This window comes from Notothenia rossii, assembly GCF_949606895.1.
Source record: "Notothenia rossii genome assembly, chromosome: 9".
NCBI classification, from domain to species: Eukaryota; Metazoa; Chordata; class Actinopteri; order Perciformes; family Nototheniidae; genus Notothenia; species Notothenia rossii.
In genome coordinates, this window is record NC_136907.1 from 43,492,969 (window position 1) to 43,511,312 (window position 18,344).

The 18,344-nt window shown below is 43.8% G+C and overlaps 1 protein-coding gene across 2 annotated transcripts in view; it reads left to right on the plus strand.

Annotated features, from left to right (window-relative positions):
* The window catches only part of rab2a (RAB2A, member RAS oncogene family), a 42,460-nt gene extending 24,335 nt beyond the window's left edge, over window positions 1-18,125 (plus strand). Inside the window, exons 4-9 of one of the 2 annotated variants that reach the window (XM_079649134.1) lie at window positions 1,733-1,815; window positions 3,362-3,454; window positions 4,865-4,976; window positions 9,218-9,286; window positions 15,557-15,635; window positions 15,706-18,125. In XM_079649134.1, coding sequence (XP_079505260.1) covers window positions 1,733-1,815; window positions 3,362-3,454; window positions 4,865-4,976; window positions 9,218-9,286; window positions 15,557-15,607 — 408 coding nt within the window. In that variant the 3' untranslated portion in view covers window positions 15,608-15,635; window positions 15,706-18,125. The remainder of the gene's footprint in view (window positions 1-1,732; window positions 1,816-3,361; window positions 3,455-4,864; window positions 4,977-9,217; window positions 9,287-15,556; window positions 15,636-15,705) is intronic. The other variant, XM_079649133.1, reaches the window with a different exon arrangement.
* The last annotated feature ends 219 nt before the right edge of the window (window positions 18,126-18,344 follow it).

Genomic DNA, 18,344 nt, shown 5'->3' on the forward strand with positions numbered 1-18,344 from the left:
ATGTATTGTACAACTTTAGTAACAAGTTAGTTTGCAGATTTAGATTGTTAATACAACATATAAATCAGACCTACTTGTTTAGTATATGTTAAGCTACCCAACATTATATACAAATAATACAAAATTAAAACAAGTGCAATATTGACATTAATGGAGCAATAATTATTGCTCCATAATTATAACGTAATATATATATGATTTTGAAATTGGCCATACTGCAGAATGAGTACTTTCACTTTTGTACTTGAAGTATATTTTGAAGCTTATACTTTTTTATGCTTTTATTTAAGTACAATTTTAAATGAAGCACTTTTACTTGTAAGTGAGTATTCTCACACTGTGGTATTGCTACTTTTTCTTCAGTTTAAGTTCTAAGTAATTCTTCCATCACTGTCCAAACATTGTGTCACTTCCACTATGGTTTCCTGCCCATGCAGTTAGGCGTTTGACCAGCAGGGGGAGATAGAGCTCCATGGAAAGGCAGGCACCTCCCCAAGCTTGAGGGTCTGAACTAGGCATGATGTCAGCCCTGCTTCTCACACTACTGTCTGTCCTATCAGGTAGCGATTTGGCTCCCCTGGTTTAAAAGGTGTCGTATAGTCCCAGATGAGAGGGTCAAAAACAAACCAGAAGGGCCCACTGATACTGACTGGTACAGAACTCCCACCACCACCAAATGTCTAGAGAAACCAGTGTGTAGGCTGCACATGCCATATGAATAAAGTGTTTGTGCATGTATGTGTGTTCCTCCGCACATGACCAGATGGCAGACAGATGCAGCGTTCCCTCGCTTTCACCCTTATTTATCATTTATGCCCTAATAGCATTATTGACTGACTGACCGCTTCCTGACTGACTGCTGGCTGTTAGCTGGAGGAGCAGTCAGGGTAGCTAACTAGCCGTCTAGATAACCTGCTCACTGACTGAAACTCTAGTTCTCTGACTCTTCACTGCCCGGGAGCTGGTGTTGCTGGGTGACAAACTGCTCCTCTGAGTTGCTCCATGATTCACTGACTGCTTGTGTTTCTTACTGGCTATCTAGTTTTTCACATGAAGTCAGAGCCGCAGCTGCTAGGATAGTGCTGTTTTGTTTTCTACTCCTGCCCGGTCGAAACACAGACAACATTGTTAATGTATATGGGATAGGGACAGAGCCTGAATAGACATGAGAGGGAGGGGGGGTAAGAGTGATACACAGTGAGAATAGTGGTGGAAATAATGGAGGCCCAGGGGTTTATGGGGAAAGAATGAAAAGATGAGTGATGCAAGGAACAGACAGTGGAGTCGAGACAATGAGGGGTAATAATGGAAGGGGGAGTTTCAAACGAGGTGGGCACTGTTGATATGAAATTGTTGTTCATAAATAGGAGGTTATACACACTGGAGAAAGAAAGGGATGTTGACAGATAGATGGAGACAGAAAAAAGAATGTTATTGTATCCAATGACAGGCTCGGCTCTGTCCGTTCCTCTGCCAGCTGGAACCTGGAGCCGGAGCCTGCTAGAGAATCTGGGCTGGTGCAGAGCATTAGTGGCCCTAGACCACATAGAAACAAGACTTGCAGATAAGCTGGACTGGTTTAACTGTGACCTGTAGGATTGAAAGATGAGGTCAGTCAGACCCCAGCAGGATCAGGGCTGTTAGAAAACCAAAGGATCAGCACTTGTCTGTGGCCGTTTCAATTATTCACATTTCAATTTCTGTTTATTAATATATGTATGTGTTTCTCCAGGCTGGTCAGGAGTCATTCCGCTCCATCACCAGGTCTTACTACAGAGGAGCAGCAGGAGCTCTGCTAGTCTATGACATCACAAGGTAACACAACCAATCACACAGACCCAAACATAATCTGTAGCAAAGCTGTGGTCGGAAACACTTCGAAGTTGTTTGCATTTCCTCATCGTGGTAGCAAGTTGTGCATATATTTTTGAAAGGACTGCAGATTAGCGTGAGTTTATAATAAATCAAAAACAGATTAAAATACTGCTTCTAGGTAAGGTTCTAATATCACCAAAGTCCTAAGGGTTAATCCTCTTGGAACTCTGAATGTCTGAAACATCTTTGTGTAATCCATTTAGGGCATTTTGAAATGTTTGCAAGATATGTGAAATTTAGACATGCTGATGGCACAAGGAAATGCCACCTCCTGATTGGGTCTCAGGAACATTTACAGTGTTTTGAGATGGGAAAGCCCTCAGATCCGCCTAAGAAACATGAAGTGACCAAGAGTAAATTGGGTGTTAGCTCTTCTCAAGCGTGAGCAGCACGTCAGTCTTCCCATCAATTCCACACTATGGTGCAGAGCAAAATATATTGACGACTACTGGCAAGATTGACATGAAATCTGTTATTGATCTTTATACTCCCCAGAGGTTGATTCCCAATGATTTGTCATGACCCCGTAACCTTTTGTGCAGCTCTAACATGGGGTCAAAATCCCCCCCCCCCCACCATCTTTCTCTACCTGGGTTTTTCCATTCCCACTTTTGGTCAAGTCAAACAATGTATCCGAGAAGCAGAAGTTGATCTGCATTTCCTATAAGATATAGTATTTAATTTTGTATTAGTTTATTCCACTCGTGTACACTTAAGCTTTTTTTTTTGTAGCACTTGATGGAAAGAAGAGGAGAAAGTTTTATTTTACCTGCCTCTTTCTCAAAAATCAATGGTCTGTCAATCACAACTGCCTAAAACCAATATACTTACAGTAAAGCCAAATTGTGATGATGGGCCGTCTCCGGAGTTGGGCCAAATTGCATCCAACCCGCCTCCAATGGAGTTACAGTGGCATCTTACAGAGTGCGGCCTAACTGAGACCTCTACTAATACTGAAAGGATGAAAAGTAGAAGAGAGAGATGTTAGATGGAGACACACTTTTAGCTCTTTTGGAATGGAGATGCAAATCCCTGCTGTGCTTAGCTCGAGCACAGTGCCAAGCTGAGCTGGCACATGTGTATGAAAGGGGGTTAAAGTCTAAAATAAATCAGCCTTCATGCTCCCCAGATGTGGAAACCTTGGGTTTCCTACCACTGACCTAGTTAGTTGAGTTGCTGGTATGGAGTTTATTTGAATATAGTTGGTTACAGTGAACATTACAACCTGTAGGGGCCACTAGAGGGACTTAAGACATTATGGTTCACCTTGAGGACAGTAAACTAGAGCAAATACCAGTGTTCTTTTCAGATAGTCATAGGGCATGCATCGGGAACAGGAACAGCTGGGATGAAGTCTTCTTGTAAGATTGAATGGTTGGAAACGCTGCAAGAGTAAGGGACAAGGACTTTATAAGATCTGATAGCGTAACAGCTGTGTTATCAATGTAAAAGTAGATTAAAGCCAGATTCTGTTCCTGTTTAACAGAAGGGACACCTTCAACCACTTGACGACCTGGTTAGAGGACGCTCGCCAACATTCCAACTCCAACATGGTCATCATGCTCATTGGCAACAAGAGGTAATATCCTGAACATATGACACTGTACTGCAACCACGCAGGCTTATGAGCATTGTGTTTTTTTTATTTTTGAGGGCGGATGTGGCGCAGTGGATAAGTGCGCTGATCCTCTGAACAGGTTCAATCCCACCTTGACCCCCACTGCAGTCAGCATGCCGTTGTGTCCTTGGGCAAGACACCTCACCCCAAACTGCTCCTGTGGGGATTGTCCACAGTATGGAATGTCTAATGTATGTAAACTAATGTAATGCTTTGAGCTATCGGAAAAGCACTCAAATAAATATCAGAATACCTTTTTTTGCCCACAGAGGAAACATTTACATTGTTACAGCAAAAGGGAAGATGGAGAAAAACAAAATAAAACACTATAAGATCAAAACAAAATGTAAATACAAGATTTAAATGTAAGTACAATAAATTATAGTAAAGTACGTTAATTAAAGAAATATATAGAAAACTCAGCGGTGAGTAGGAGCTGCTGTAACAGGCTGCCACTCGAGCGTTAACATTCATTATTATTATTATCCAAATTGTTTGTTAACATTGTGCCTGGCCGTGTCCTTAGTGTAATATCTGACCCAGCTTCCTCTACAATGTCTAAATCGACCCAACAAACAGCTGCTAGATAGAACTGCACCTTGAAGCTAATTATGATGATCAGAATCAGAAATGGATTTATTGCCCGGTAGGTTCACACGTACGAGGAATTTGACTTGATGTCATGGTGCATACATAAAATATTTAAAAAATATATATATGATGATGAATTAATTCTGTTAAATCGATTCGAGGAGGTTCACCTCTACAACAAAGTTCAACTCAGGCTCATGTACTCAATGTTACATAACTGTTATGTAAAAATTATGAGTTTACAAATGTCCTTTTGTTGATTACGAACAACCTGAAACTCTTTTTGACAACTGTCTACTAAACCTGCCTTACCGAGTCATACACTTATCAGTTTTAAGGTTTAACAGAGGAGGTAGAATGGTAGAATGCAGGTATTGGCACTGATGTTACACAGAGCTGTTAGCTACCCTGTAGCCCAGTGCATAGCTCAATGACAACGTATTATTTTCAGTCAGAACAACAAAGCCTGACTCATCTTTACCTGCTCTTATCAGCAACGAGTCATCATGAACAGGAGTTCAAATGACGGTTCATTTCATTAGAGAAAAGTGGTCATTGATATCACACAATGAAAGTGATCCTAGCTTCCTTCACAGTAAAGGAAATGCATCACTGTTCATGAGGTGTACTAATATACTACTTTAATAATAATAATAATAATAATAATAATAAATTGTATTTCTATAGCGCTTTTCTTGAACCCAAAGATGCTTTACTATCTTCTACCTTTGGATGACCATGGAAAATACATAGTATTCATGTTTTTGTGTTTGTGTTTAGTGACCTGGAGTCGAGGAGAGAGGTGAAAAAAGAGGAAGGTGAAGCATTTGCAAGAGAACATGGCCTCATATTCATGGAGACTTCAGCCAAGACTGCCTCTAATGTAGAGGAGGTAATAATTCACACACACACACACACACACACACACACACACACACACACACACACACACACACACACACACACACAGATATACCTGTGCACACATATACCTTCGTTCAAGATATATTTGGAAATGGACAGGTTGTTCGGTGTTAAATGGACATATAGAATGGCAAGTGAAATATAATTGAAAGCTTACCTGAACCTGCCTGAGTTCCAAACTCCTATAAACTCCACCTGTCTTACAATGTACTACTCCTTGCAGGTCATCCAATGCTAACAGCTTTGTCCTCACACATAAATCACTCCTTGAAAGAAGGGTCACAGCAGAATTTCACACATATTATCTGCTATTTCACAGATATTAGTGCTGCTAAAAGTTAGTCCTCTATTTGTTAGGAACACAATGCAAGCAGACACAACCCTAACTGATGATCCGTTATTCTCTGTATTCACAAGATCTCTACACTATCATCAAGCTGTTATTAGGCAACAATGATGTTTCGTCAATGAGTACATTGTTGGTTGTGATTAGAATTAGTGAAAGGAAGAGGAGTATTATCAGAATGATTTATATTTTTCTATCATAGTTTACTAAACAATACAAACAGATTTGAATGACCTTATTTGTTAGCTTTTACTTACTTCAGTTTAGTAATGCTTTGTATGAATGAGGGAATGGAATACACTCATGGAGCACACTTCTCCTTGTGTGATACCTGTAGAATCATGTGTCACTGTCATGGATGTATGTTTATGTTTGTTTGTGTATTAAGGATCCCCATTAGCTTTTGCTCTCGACAAAAGCTACTCTTCCTGGGGTCCGACCAAGCCGACACTTAAAACAATACAACAATAATACAGCAACATTTAGGACATAAGTCCTGACATCATAAACAACATTAAAAACATCACCAATATCATCAACAACATGCGATCAAATTCAATTAAATTAGGGTTCACAGCTCACAAGGGTGCATGGTCATTAGTAGATGGCCCTTCAATCTCTTCTTGAAAGAGGCTCTGGACTCTATTTCAGCAAGGTAGTTTGTATAAAAAGAACTGGATACAGCATTGGAGGCATGGCCCTGTTCATTCCTATGAAAGTTGCTCAGTAGCACATAAAGCCCAAACGCCCTGACTTTGTACAAAAATACCCAGATCATCTGGGGATCTCGGTCCATAGAGCATACGCATTCGCCTTTTCCCAATCCGTAGCGTCACAGCCTGTCTCTGCGCCGTCAAATGCAGAGGGAAAATAACTCTGGGCATTCACATATAAGTATTTTGGCTAAATAATTGTTTGCTATGTTCTACATGATATCCACATTACCTCGTTATTAAACCTGTATTACTCCGGTATTAAACCCATATTATTCAGTAATTAAACCCATATTACTCGGTAATTAAACCCATATTACTCGGTAATTAAACCCATATTACTCTGTTATCACACCCATATAACTCCATATTTACACTTATTTTACACATGGAAACAGCCTGTTAAATGACTGTATCCTCCAGTATACAGAACCCATTTAAGGGTCAAATTAGGATGGTTAAACTTCAGGTGTTCGTAATGGCTAGTTGATCTAGCTAAAACATTCTAAATAAAAAAAGTGGCCAGCTCACTTCCTGGGGGCTTGTTCACTGTGCTGGAGCCAGCTTCATATTAGCATCATGAAGCTCAACTAGCTCCGCCCCTCGCAGAGCCACACCCCGGGTGTTGTTGTGTGTAATGGATGCACGCCTTTATCCTCTGGGACCCCGTTCTCACTTATCCAATCACATAAATAATCCCATCCTACACCGCACAGCATGCCAGCCAGGGGCGCTGCACAGAGTGTGTGTGTGTTTGTTTACATTGATTATTTTCTACCCTCGCTTGCCTGGCCTATATCATGCAAACACACACACACCCAAACTGTTGAGTAAAGCTCTCTGGGGTTAAGATGAGGGGGGAGGGAGGTGTGTGTGCATTTGTGTGTATGTGTGTGGTATGATTAATTTGTCTCATTAGTGTCCTCTGAATCCTCCTGATACCGCTCCTCTCCTCTCATCCCTTCATCTCTCCTCGCTCCATCCCTCCTCATCCCTCGACGTCCATCATTTGCTCTTTACCTCCCTCCAATCCTCTCTCACCTCCCCCTCCCACTCTCCATCCATGTCCTCCTCCTCCCCCCTCCTCCAACATGTCTTCCTCCCCTCCTCCTCCTCCCTCATCTCCATCATCTCCCGTTCCTCTCTCCGGCAGTATATCAACCAGTTATAGTTAATACATATTCATAACCTCCACCCCGCCTCCTCCTTAGCAACACCCAGCAGCCAGGGTCTGTGGGTGGACACAGGGTTGATGGGTGGCCCTTTAGAGAGAGATTCCTGTTGGTATCTTTTTATCTCCCGATCCTTTCTTCTTTCCTCACATCTTCAGACTCTTCCTCAGCCCTCTTCCCATTTCCTCATATATTTTTTATCTCTTCTGTTTTTATTAGCCTTCATCTTTTGAACTTTTGCTATCCTTACTATTTTGATGTTGTTCTTAAGTCTGGTTTTGTCACCTGGCCATTCAGGTCTGAAACTTATCTCAAAGAGAAAAAGCACCTGTTTTTGTATTTAATCAATGAAATCCTCTTTTAGTCATCACAATATATTGAAAATATAAGTCAATCTAGTCTGATTTATTTCCACTTATTTTCAGCACCGGTGTTGCCTCTGTTCACTTTAATGAGAAAGTAACTACAATTGATCCTGACTGATCATTGTATGCTGCTCTAGTTTTGATATGACACTCGACAATAAATCCACAATACTTAGTCGACTCTTTTACACTGAAAAAACGAGATTTTAGATTTTTAGTCCCTTCCTTTTGTTGCATCAGCCATATTGCATGGTATGGTCATTGAGTCATTTATTTAGTTGACTTGCACACTTAATCCTAGTGTGTGTCATTAGACTGATTTGTGCTGTGAAGGAACACAGTGATGAGCTGATCAAAGGAGTGAGCAGGACAGAGAGCACCCGTGGTCTATTTTCAGACTGGGTGTCAGATGGAAGTTCAGATATATTTTCAGTTCTTTAATTACTCTGCGTAAGAAACACTTCTTCTTCGCCTGACACAGTTAGAAGTGGGGTTTCAGGGTTCCTCCATCAGAGTCTCCTAGCTTCTCTCCAGGGTGGTCTCTTGAGACAAACAGACTGTCCCTAGAGACATTCATACTGTAGGATAGTCACTCGGGGAGCTTCATTCCACTATTCTATCATAGTCACCTCGCAGTGATGTCAGTGGTGTGTGTAGAAAGGAAACAGATTGCATGTAGTCTTTTTGTGTTCCGCTCAGATCAAATGGTTATAGCAGCTGCTGACAAGAAGAAGCAAATCTGCTCTAAAGAGTTTCTACACCTCCTAACAAGGTCCTGTGAAGCTTTGAAAGTTCACTGAGGGGTTTTATTTCTCCAAATAATCTACATCTTCATCTCTTTAAGTGCAGACAATACTGCATTTTCAAAGCATTTTTCTTTCCAGAAGCTTGTTGATCTTGAGTACTGATTTGTACAGACCATACAAAAGTCAGCAGTGGTGTTATTTGAAAGAATGTTAACATACAGATGTGAAGGTCACATTTCTAAGAAGTGGATATAACTTATTTCTGTTTCAGGCTTGTCAAAATATAAAATTGCATTTCATGTTTAAAAGGTCTACCTTAAAACATAACAAATATGAAGGGTATTGCTCTACATCTTATGAAATGCACTAATTAGAGCTAGACAGATTCACCAGCCAGTCATATCAGAATAGTTATATACCATACTAGGTTTGACATTAATAAGAGACCCCATTGTCAAAGTTACACTTTGCACTTGGGCCAGGCTAGCATTTACGACCTGATTCCAGTCTTACTAAGCTTGGGTAAGCTAAGCTAGCTACATCCTGTCAGTCTACAGCTCTTTACTAGATGCTTTAACATAAGATTCATACCGTTCTTCTCATTGCACTCACTATAGAATATTGAGCAAATCAATTCAAACTATTTGCGGAAAGAGGATGATAGTTAACTGTGATCTATTAAACATTTCAGATGAAAAATAATGCAAATAAAAGTGTTTTTAAGAGAATCTTTAGCAACCCAAGCCTATATGTGTTAATCCTAGTAAAAACATTTGTATAAGATCTCAGTTGATTCCAAATCCACAAATTAACTAGAACTAACTTGTCTTCTCTCTCTGTCTTGCTCACATCCTGTCTCTGTATCAGGCTTTCATCAACACAGCCAAGGAGATCTATGAGAAGATCCAGGAGGGAGTGTTTGATATCAACAATGAGGTGAGACACACTTCACTCTGCTTTTCCTTCCGCCTCAAACCTCTCCATTCTTCCTCTGTTCCAGTCTTTGTTTTATTCTTTCCTCTCTTTCTCCTCAGTGTAGTTTTCCAGCAGTGTGTGTGGTTTGCCACGCTCCCTCTCTCCTAAAAAAAGAGGGGGGAAAACCCTCTGCTCTGCTTCCTTTGACTCCAGCCAAGCAAAACTCCCTGCGTTCCTCCTCTCCCTGCTCTATCTTCCACTCAATCTTCTTCACTCTTCCCTTTTCTCTCTCTCTCTCTCGCTCTCTCTCTCTCTCTCCTGGCGTCTTGCCAGCTCATAAATTCCTCACATCTCACAAGGTCTCAGTCATTCGGCTAGAAAACAAACAGCCAGCCAGTCAGTCGGTTAGCTTCCTCTCATTTCATTTCCATCTTTATTTCGAACAGATTTCAAAGAACAAATAATAAATGTGAAAAACAGAATACCATATTGTTAGAATACAGTATTTATCAATATTCATAATAATAATAATAATAAAAAGCCAGTCAGTCAGTCAGCTTCCTCTCCAGTCAGTCAGTCGGTCAGCTTCCTCTCCAGCCAGTCAGTCGGTCAGCTTCCTCTCCAGCCAGTCAGTCAGTCGGTCAGCTTCCTCTCCAGCCAGTCAGTTAGTCAGTCAGCTTCCTCTCCAGTCGGTCAGCTTCCTCTCCAGCCAGTCAGTCGGTCAGCTTCCTCTCCAGCCAGTCAGTCAGTCAGTCAGTCAATCAGCTTCCTCTCCAGCCAGTCAGTCAGTCAGCTTCCTCTCCAGTCAGTCAGTCAGCTTCCTCTCCAGCCAGCCAGTCAGTCGGTCAGCTTCCTCTCCAGCCAGTCAGTCGGTCAGCTTCCTCTCCAGCCAGTCAGTTAGTCAGTCAGCTTCCTCTCCAGCCAGTCAGTCGGTCAGCTTCCTCTCCAGCCAGTCAGTCGGTCAGCTTCCTCTCCAGCCAGTCAGTCGGTCAGCTTCCTCTCCAGCCAGTCAGCTTCCTCTCCAGCCAGTCAGTCAGTCAGTCGGTCAGCTTCCTCTCCAGCCAGTCAGTTAGTCAGTCAGCTTCCTCTCCAGCCAGTCAGTCGGTCAGCTTCCTCTCCAGCCAGTCAGTCAGTCAGTCAGTCAGTCAGTCAGCTTCCTCTCCAGTCAGCCAGTCAGTCAGTCAGCTTCCTCTCCAGCCAGTCAGTCAGTCAGCTTCCTCTCCAGCCAGTCAGTCAGCTTCCTCTCCAGCCAGTCAGTCGGTTAGCTTCCTCTCCAGCCAGTCAGTCGGTTAGCTTCCTCTCCAGCCAGTCAGTCAGTCAGCTTCCTCTCCAGCCAGTCAGTCAGCTTCCTCTCCAGCCAGTCAGTCGGTTAGCTTCCTCTCCAGCAAGTCAGTCAGTCGGTCAGCTTCCTCTCCAGCCAGTCAGTTAGTCAGTCAGCTTCCTCTCCAGTCGGTCAGCTTCCTCTCCAGCCAGTCAGTTGGTCAGCTTCCTCTCCAGTCAGTCAGTCAGTCAGTCAGTCAGCTTCCTCTCCAGCCAGTCAGTCAGTCAGCTTCCTCTCCAGTCAGTCAGCTTCCTCTCCAGCCAGTCAGTCGGTCAGCTTCCTCTCCAGCCAGTCAGTTAGTCAGTCAGCTTCCTCTCCAGCCAGTCAGTCGGTCAGCTTCCTCTCCAGCCAGTCAGTCGGTCAGCTTCCTCTCCAGCCAGTCAGTCGGTCAGCTTCCTCTCCAGCCAGTCAGTCGGTCAGCTTCCTCTCCAGCCAGTCAGCTTCCTCTCCAGCCAGTCAGTCAGTTAGTCAGTCAGCTTCCTCTCCAGCAAGTCAGTCGGTTAGTCAGTCAGCTTCCTCTCCAGCCAGTCAGTCAGTCAGCTTCCTCTCCAGCCAGTCAGTCGGTCAGCTTCCTCTCCAGCCAGTCAGTTAGTCAGTCAGCTTCCTCTCCAGCCAGTCAGTCGGTCAGCTTCCTCTCCAGCCAGTCAGTCGGTCAGCTTCCTCTCCAGCCAGTCAGTCAGTCAGCTTCCTCTCCAGCCAGTCAGTCAGTCAGCTTCCTCTCCAGCCAGTCAGTCAGTCGGTCAGCTTCCTCTCCAGCCAGTCAGTCAGTTAGCTTCCTCTCCAGCCAGTCAGTCGGTTAGCTTCCTCTCCAGCCAGTCAGTCGGTTAGCTTCCTCTCCAGCCAGTCAGTCGGTTAGCTTCCTCTCCAGCCAGTCAGTCGGTTAGCTTCCTCTCCAGCCAGTCAGTCGGTTAGCTTCCTCTCCAGCCAGTCAGTCAGTCGGTTAGCTTCCTCTCCAGCCAGCCAGTCAGTCAGTTAGCTTCCTCTCCAGCCAGTCAGTCAGTTAGCTTCCTCTCCAGCCAGTCAGTCAGTTAGCTTCCTCTCCAGCAAGTCAGTCAGTCAGTCAGCTTCCTCTCCAGCCAGTCAGTCAGTCAGCTTCCTCTCCAGCCAGTCAGTCGGTTAGCTTCCTCTCCAGCCAGTCAGTCGGTTAGCTTCCTCTCCAGCCAGTCAGTCGGTTAGCTTCCTCTCCAGCCAGTCAGTCGGTTAGCTTCCTCTCCAGCCAGTCAGTCGGTTAGCTTCCTCTCCAGCCAGTCAGTCGGTCAGCTTCCTCTCCAGCCAGTCAGTCGGTCAGCTTCCTCTCCAGCCAGTCAGTCAGTCAGCTTCTTCTCCAGCCAGCCAGTCAGTTGGCTTCCTCTCCAGCCAGTCAGTGGGTGTTTCTCAATGTCGAGTAAAGCTGCTCCAGAGCCACTATTTCAAGCATACTACGTCATCGAGTGCCGCCGAAGTACTGTTCCAAGGCCCAGGATTTTTGGAATTCTACCGAGCCCGGCGTACTTCGTTGCGGGAAATTTCGAGGCTGCACATGTGTAGACTCCGCGGTCTCAAAATCCCCACAATGCTTTGCGCACGGACCAATTTCCAAAAATGTTGGCGGAAAATGTAAGGTGGGGCCTCTCATATGACGCACACCTGCACACTTGCTCGCCTGTTCCACTCTTCGTTTTCCGAATGCCAGGAAGTATTCTTGCCTCGCTTCTGAAGCAAGACGCTCGGAAGACATGTGCTACCAAGCAAGCGTACTCGAGATTGAGAAACACGCAGTCAGTCGGTTAGCTTCCTCTCCAGACAGTCAGTCAGTTAGCTTCCTCTCCAGCCAGTCAGTCAGTTTCTTATCCAGCCAGCTAGTTAACGTTCTATTGAGACAGTCAGTTAGCTTTCTCTCCAGCCAGCTAGTTAGCTTCTAGCTTCCTCTTTGTATCCATTCACCCAGATGGTTATCTTCTCAGTGGAACAGTTATCGAGACAAGACACCAAGCTTCTCAGCAAGTATGCTCTTGCCAGCAAATGTTAGTCATACTTGTTCCGCATTCAAATAGCAAATTCCTAAAAAGCAGTTTAAACGTTAGAGCATCCACATTGGTGTTTTCAAGTCAGTTTCATAAAGTCAAAGCATTTATATGCACATTATAAAAACTGGTTTTCCCTTCACAAGATAATTGTTCCTGTGCTTTCCAGGAGATAAATACAATCAAATAAAAAAGAACACCATGTACAATTAACAAGGTGTGGTGTTCTTTTTTTCATTGCATATAGGTCTCCATTGTACAGTGGAAACCTGATTGTAGCCGTGCTTATGATCTCCTTCTATACAGAAACAATAAGAAAAAGGCTGAATGTCTTCTTAGTCGTATTGTTTATCAGATAACATCTGGTTGAATCTGTTCTCATTAAACACATTTTCCTTTATGAAGCAACTAAAAAAGAAGATGTTTTAACGTAGCTAGTGGAAAATGATACTTGAGTGTCCATGAATGTTAGGGTGACATCCATTTTAACATGTTCCCATGTCAGTGTGAACATGTCCACATGCAACACGTCCATACGCAGACACCCCATATATTATGAAGTGTGTCTCCTATCTGCCGTTTGAGTCTAAGCCTAAATCCCTCCAGTTCCTCTAGACTCAGGCCAAACATTGAGTGTGTGGCTGTGTACGTTTACCAATAATAATGTTGAAACAGTCGATATTGTTGAATGACATGCCGATGTAAGCCTGATATTCAGCCTGGGTTGACAGCTTTACCTGCACTTCGTTCACGTTACCTGACTTTTTCATAATGGTACTCCGTTTCTTTTGATCCTTTTGCCCTCATAGAATGGTGCGGGAAAGAGTCCTAACACCCGGAAATTAGTCAGCATGTTAGCACTCCCGTTTCTCTTGTGATGTAGTTCCATTATAGCTTAACGTTAACTTTATCGTTTTGGCAATTGCACTTATGCTTCAAATATTATAAAAGCAATGTTAATACGTGGAGATTATCTTGCTGAACAAAATGTATCATTAACGTTGTTTGCTCATGATCATCTTTCCTGCAATATTCCAAAATCCAGTAGAAAATCCCATTGCATGTTGTCGAGGGAGCTCTTCTTGCGCTATCTTCCGGGATTGCCTACCAGCCCATGCCATCCCTGCACCACTCTTGATCAGGAGAAAGAGAGCTATTTGTCTGCAGGAATACTTCTGAGCTGTTCTGAAGAGCAGTACAGTTCATGTTTGTCACTTTTGTTAAAGACAGAATGTTGTTTTAAGGTTTTGTTGAGTCAGCTGAGTTTATGGGTGGCTTTTACACTGCACCCCCAGAACCACCCATGCACTCTGGCCTCACAGCGCCCACCTGCAGCCTGTCACAGTGTGTGTGAATGCAGAGCTAGTGCCCCATCTAAACACTGCTCTGGAGCACATGGCCCTTCACACAGCCAGCCAGTGTTTGTGTTATTAGCAACAGTCAGACGGAGCAGGCCAAACCACATCAGCTGACTGAGAAAGGGAAGCCCCACCAGAAATGTTGGCAGCCACTATGAGAAAACACTCACACACACTTACGCTCATACACACACACGGCCATAGCTCAATAAATGTGATTTAAAGGCATACAGTGTTTCCCAGAGGCACTACTGCTACTGAGTGGAGGAGGGGGGGTTCCAGTGAGAGGGAGGGAGATGAGTATATACAGAGGGAGAGAGATGAAACGCAGGGAGGGAGCTCCAGTTGAAGGGGGAGAGATGAAAGAGCGCTGTCTCTCTGGCTCCCTCTCTCCCCTCTTCTTTATAAGTGTTTTCTTTTTTCCTGGTATTCCTGCAGAGCACCTGTTGTTCTGTTCTGCTCTGCTCTGTTCGGTTCTGCTCTGTTCTGGTCTGCTCTGCTCTGTTCTGTTCGGTTCTGCTCTGTTCTGTTCTGTTCTGTTCTGCTCTGCTCTGTTCTGCTCTGTTCTGTTCTGCTCTGTTCTGCTCTGCTCTGTTCTGCTCTGCTCTGCTCTGCTCTGCTCTGCTCTGTTCTGTTCTGCTCTGTTCTGTTCTGCTCTGCTCTGTTCTGCTCTGTTCTGCTCTGCTCTGCTCTGCTCTGCTCTGTTCTGTTCGGTTCTGCTCTGTTCTGTTCTGCTCTGCTCTGTTCTGTTCTGTTCTGCTCTGCTCTGCTCTGCTCTGCTCTGTTCTGCTCTGCTCTGCTCTGTTCTGCTCTGCTCTGTTCTGCTCTGTTCTGCTCTGTTCTGCTCTGTTCTGCTCTGCTCTGCTCTGCTCTGTTCTGTTCTGCTCTGTTCTGTTCTGCTCTGCTCTGTTCTGCTCTGCTCTGCTCTGCTCTGTTCTGCTCTGTTCTGCTCTGCTCTGCTCTGTTCTGCTCTGTTCTGTTCTGTTCTGGTCTGCTCTGCTCTGTTCTGCTCTTTTCTGTTTTGTTCTGCTCTGCTCTGTTCTGTTCTGTTCTGCTCTGTTCTGCTCTGCTCTGTTCTGCTCTGCTCTGTTCTGCTCTGCTCTGTTCTGTTCTGCTCTTTTCTGTTTTGTTCTGCTCTGCTCTGTTCTGTTCTGTTCTGCTCTGTTCTGCTCTGCTCTGTTCTGCTCTGCTCTGTTCTGCTCTGCTCTGTTCTGTTCTGTTCTGCTCTGTTCTGTTCTGCTCTGTTCTGTTCTGGTCTGCTCTGCTCTGTTCTGCTCTTTTCGGTTTTGTTCTGCTCTGCTCTGATTTGTTCTGTTCTGCTCTGTTCTGCTCTGCTCTGCTCTGCTCTGTTCTGGTCTGCTCTGTTCTGGTCTGCTCTGTTCTGCTCTGCTCTGTTCTGCTCTGTTCTGTTCTGCTCTGTTCTGTTCTGCTCTGTTCTGGTCTGCTCTGTTCTGCTCTTTTCTGTTTTGTTCTGCTCTGCTCGGTTCTGTTCTGCTCTGTTCTGTTCTGCTCTGCTCTGCTCTGTTATGTTCTGCTCTGTTATGTTCTGATAAATGCACTCTTGAGTTTTAGAGGCCCTTTTCTGCTTTCCCGTTCCCGTCTCCTGTAGTGTGTTCTAAAGGTGTTTGTAAATGGTCTACAAAGTCTGTGTTCCCACTAGAGAGAAACATAACAAGCCAAAAAAAACTGTAAGTCCGCTGATGCTTTTCCATATAAAAAAAGTTTGTTCTCCTGGTCTGATGTTCTCTGTCTCCACAGGCTAACGGTATTAAGATCGGACCCCAGCATCCCACCACCAACTCCACACTGTCCGGTAACCAGGGAGGCCAACAGGCTGGGGGGGGCTGCTGCTGAAGCCCCAACACACCTCCTCCTCCTTCAAACCCCCCTCCTCGCCCGCTCTGACTCTCCCTTGCGGTTCTACAGAACTGTCCAGGCTCACTTAACAGTCTGTTAACCTCTCTCTCTATTGCTCCATTCCTTCATCTTACCCCCCCCCCCCTCTCTTTCTCTCTCTGCCATCCTTTGTCCCTCAACCATACCTAAGGGTCTGTGTGCAGCCTGACTTCCTGCAGGTTTAGCCTAAACATGCTAAAGGTTTGCAGTTTTTGGTGGGGTTACAACGGATTTGTGTCTTTTTATTTAAAAAAAGAACATGCTGGAATGTGAAGACTTGTGTTCCAGCAGTTTAATTTGCACACTCCTCTTGATTAGCGAGGAAGGTGTTGGGATATTACAGCACCTCAGAATGCTAAAAGAAATCTCCAGAAACGATGAGGCTGAGGGTAGAGATAAAAACATCTGACAGTATGGAGTAAAGCGCCATGTTGTGTCTATACACACATCTGTACATGTTTTCTGAAGATGACGCAGCACGTTGATAGCAGGACATGTTAGCACATGCTTAGTCAGTGATGGTGCTGTGCAGGATGTGTGTAGGGGCCATATAGGTGCTCCAGTATGTGAGCTGTAAGAGACATTCAAGAGAAGTCACCCTGTATCTTCTGTCCATAAAAGTGCAAATGATCATCTTATTTTGTGTTTCCTTTCCTGGTTCTTCTGTCTTTTTGTCAATTTTGTTGACTTGCTTTGTATTTAATGAACACTACAAACTGGTTGTGGCTTAAAAAAGTGTTTAAATTTGTCTGGAGAGAGAATAAAAGACCAAACTGTTGAGTGTGACAATGGATCCTTGTAGGAACTACGGAAAGGAAAGCAGAAAGGTTAAAGAAACGTTAAGGGGCACTGAAAGCAGCGGCCGCCATTATGAAGTTATGAAGTAAAAGAGGATAGTAGATTGGAATTTTTTTGGTAACTATATTTATCGGGCACATTATTGTGTATATATGGCTCTTTAGTTTTCTGTAGATTTTCTGGCTGTTTGAGGTGAAGCTTGGCGTGTCGTTGTGTCTAGTTGTTTCTTTACCAGGGCTGGAAAAAAAGACCTTGAAGCAGTTTTTTAAACATCTTTAACAACTCTCATTTAAACCCAAAGGTGCCACACCGCCCTGAAACGTTAGGGTTGCTGGTGCCCTTTCTTTTGAATGACAAGTGAGTGATAAGAGGCTGTTAACGGGCCTGTAGAGGCATTCAGTCCCTGGTGGAGAACAGACTCCAACTGAAAATGTCATGTGTCTCCTTTTAAAGCAGGCAGAGATTTCCACCATGAATTAGCTGGTAGATATATCATGTATACTGTTTAGAGCTTGGTCGATGGCTGCTGCAATGGTTTTTTTTGCTTCGAGATCCTCGACATAATAGGCACCATTTAATTATTCTGATCATATTTTACTTCTTGAGTTACTTAATGTTCATCCTCCCATCCCCACCTCTTCTTCTCTCTCTTCCTCAGACTGTGTGGTAGCTCTGTATCGATTTTAAATGCCAAATTATTGTTTACCTGTGTTTGTCAGTAAAAAAAAATGGGAAAGAATTAACTAAGCCACTCTAATCTGTCCTGAAATCAGCTGCCTGCCTTAACTCCACCCCCTGAGAGATTTGGACAGCTGCTAGAAACAAATCCGACTGACCTTTTTTCTGCATTTTTACCACTAACTAGCTAGTTGACGATGCATTACACATGCAAAGGTGCACACTTAGAGATATGTTAATTCATATAACAGGCCTAGTTTAAATTAGGGCATTTGAAATGAATCTAAACCCACGTGTTAACATTTTCTTGCCATCGCCTCCATGCGCACACACACCCAGCCTGCATCAAGCATATGCATGTATGTATACGCAGACGATGCATACATATATTTCTGTTTCTCTCACCTAGCTGTTTGCTATCTATAACTGTAGGGACTGTTGGGTTTCACAGCAGTGCGAGTGGATCTGTTTTCCTCAGCAGTGTCCTTTCTTTTTATTCCAAGATATATTCGGACCGTGATTAATCTTATTCTGATGATTCTTTGTAAAGCAAAATGTAGTGTGTGTGCGTGTGTGGACCCAAGGGGTTACAGGGGGAGGATCAAGCCAAACCTGATGCATCTATCTCTATCTATCTATGGATTGATCTGGCTATCTTATCTATGTGGCCCTGCTCCTCGCTCTTCCTGCCTCTCCCCACTCAACGTTATTTGCTGTGTTTGTTCTTTGGAAAAATAAAACTTAAAAATAATAAAAAATGAAAATGCTATCACAACAAACTATAATAAAACATTCTAAACTCTAAACATGTCATTTGGATGGTTATGTGGAGATGGAAAAAAATATATATATCATTTGAATGTGTTGTCTTTTCTGTTGCCCATGCTGGCGTTCAGTGTATGAATGAATCTATCATAATGGGCCCACTTGCTGTTTTACTGGATCTGATTTATCCATTAAAATGAGAGCGGGGGGACTTGTGTGCTGTTGGATCCATGCCATTTCGACCTTCAGCAGTCATGCAG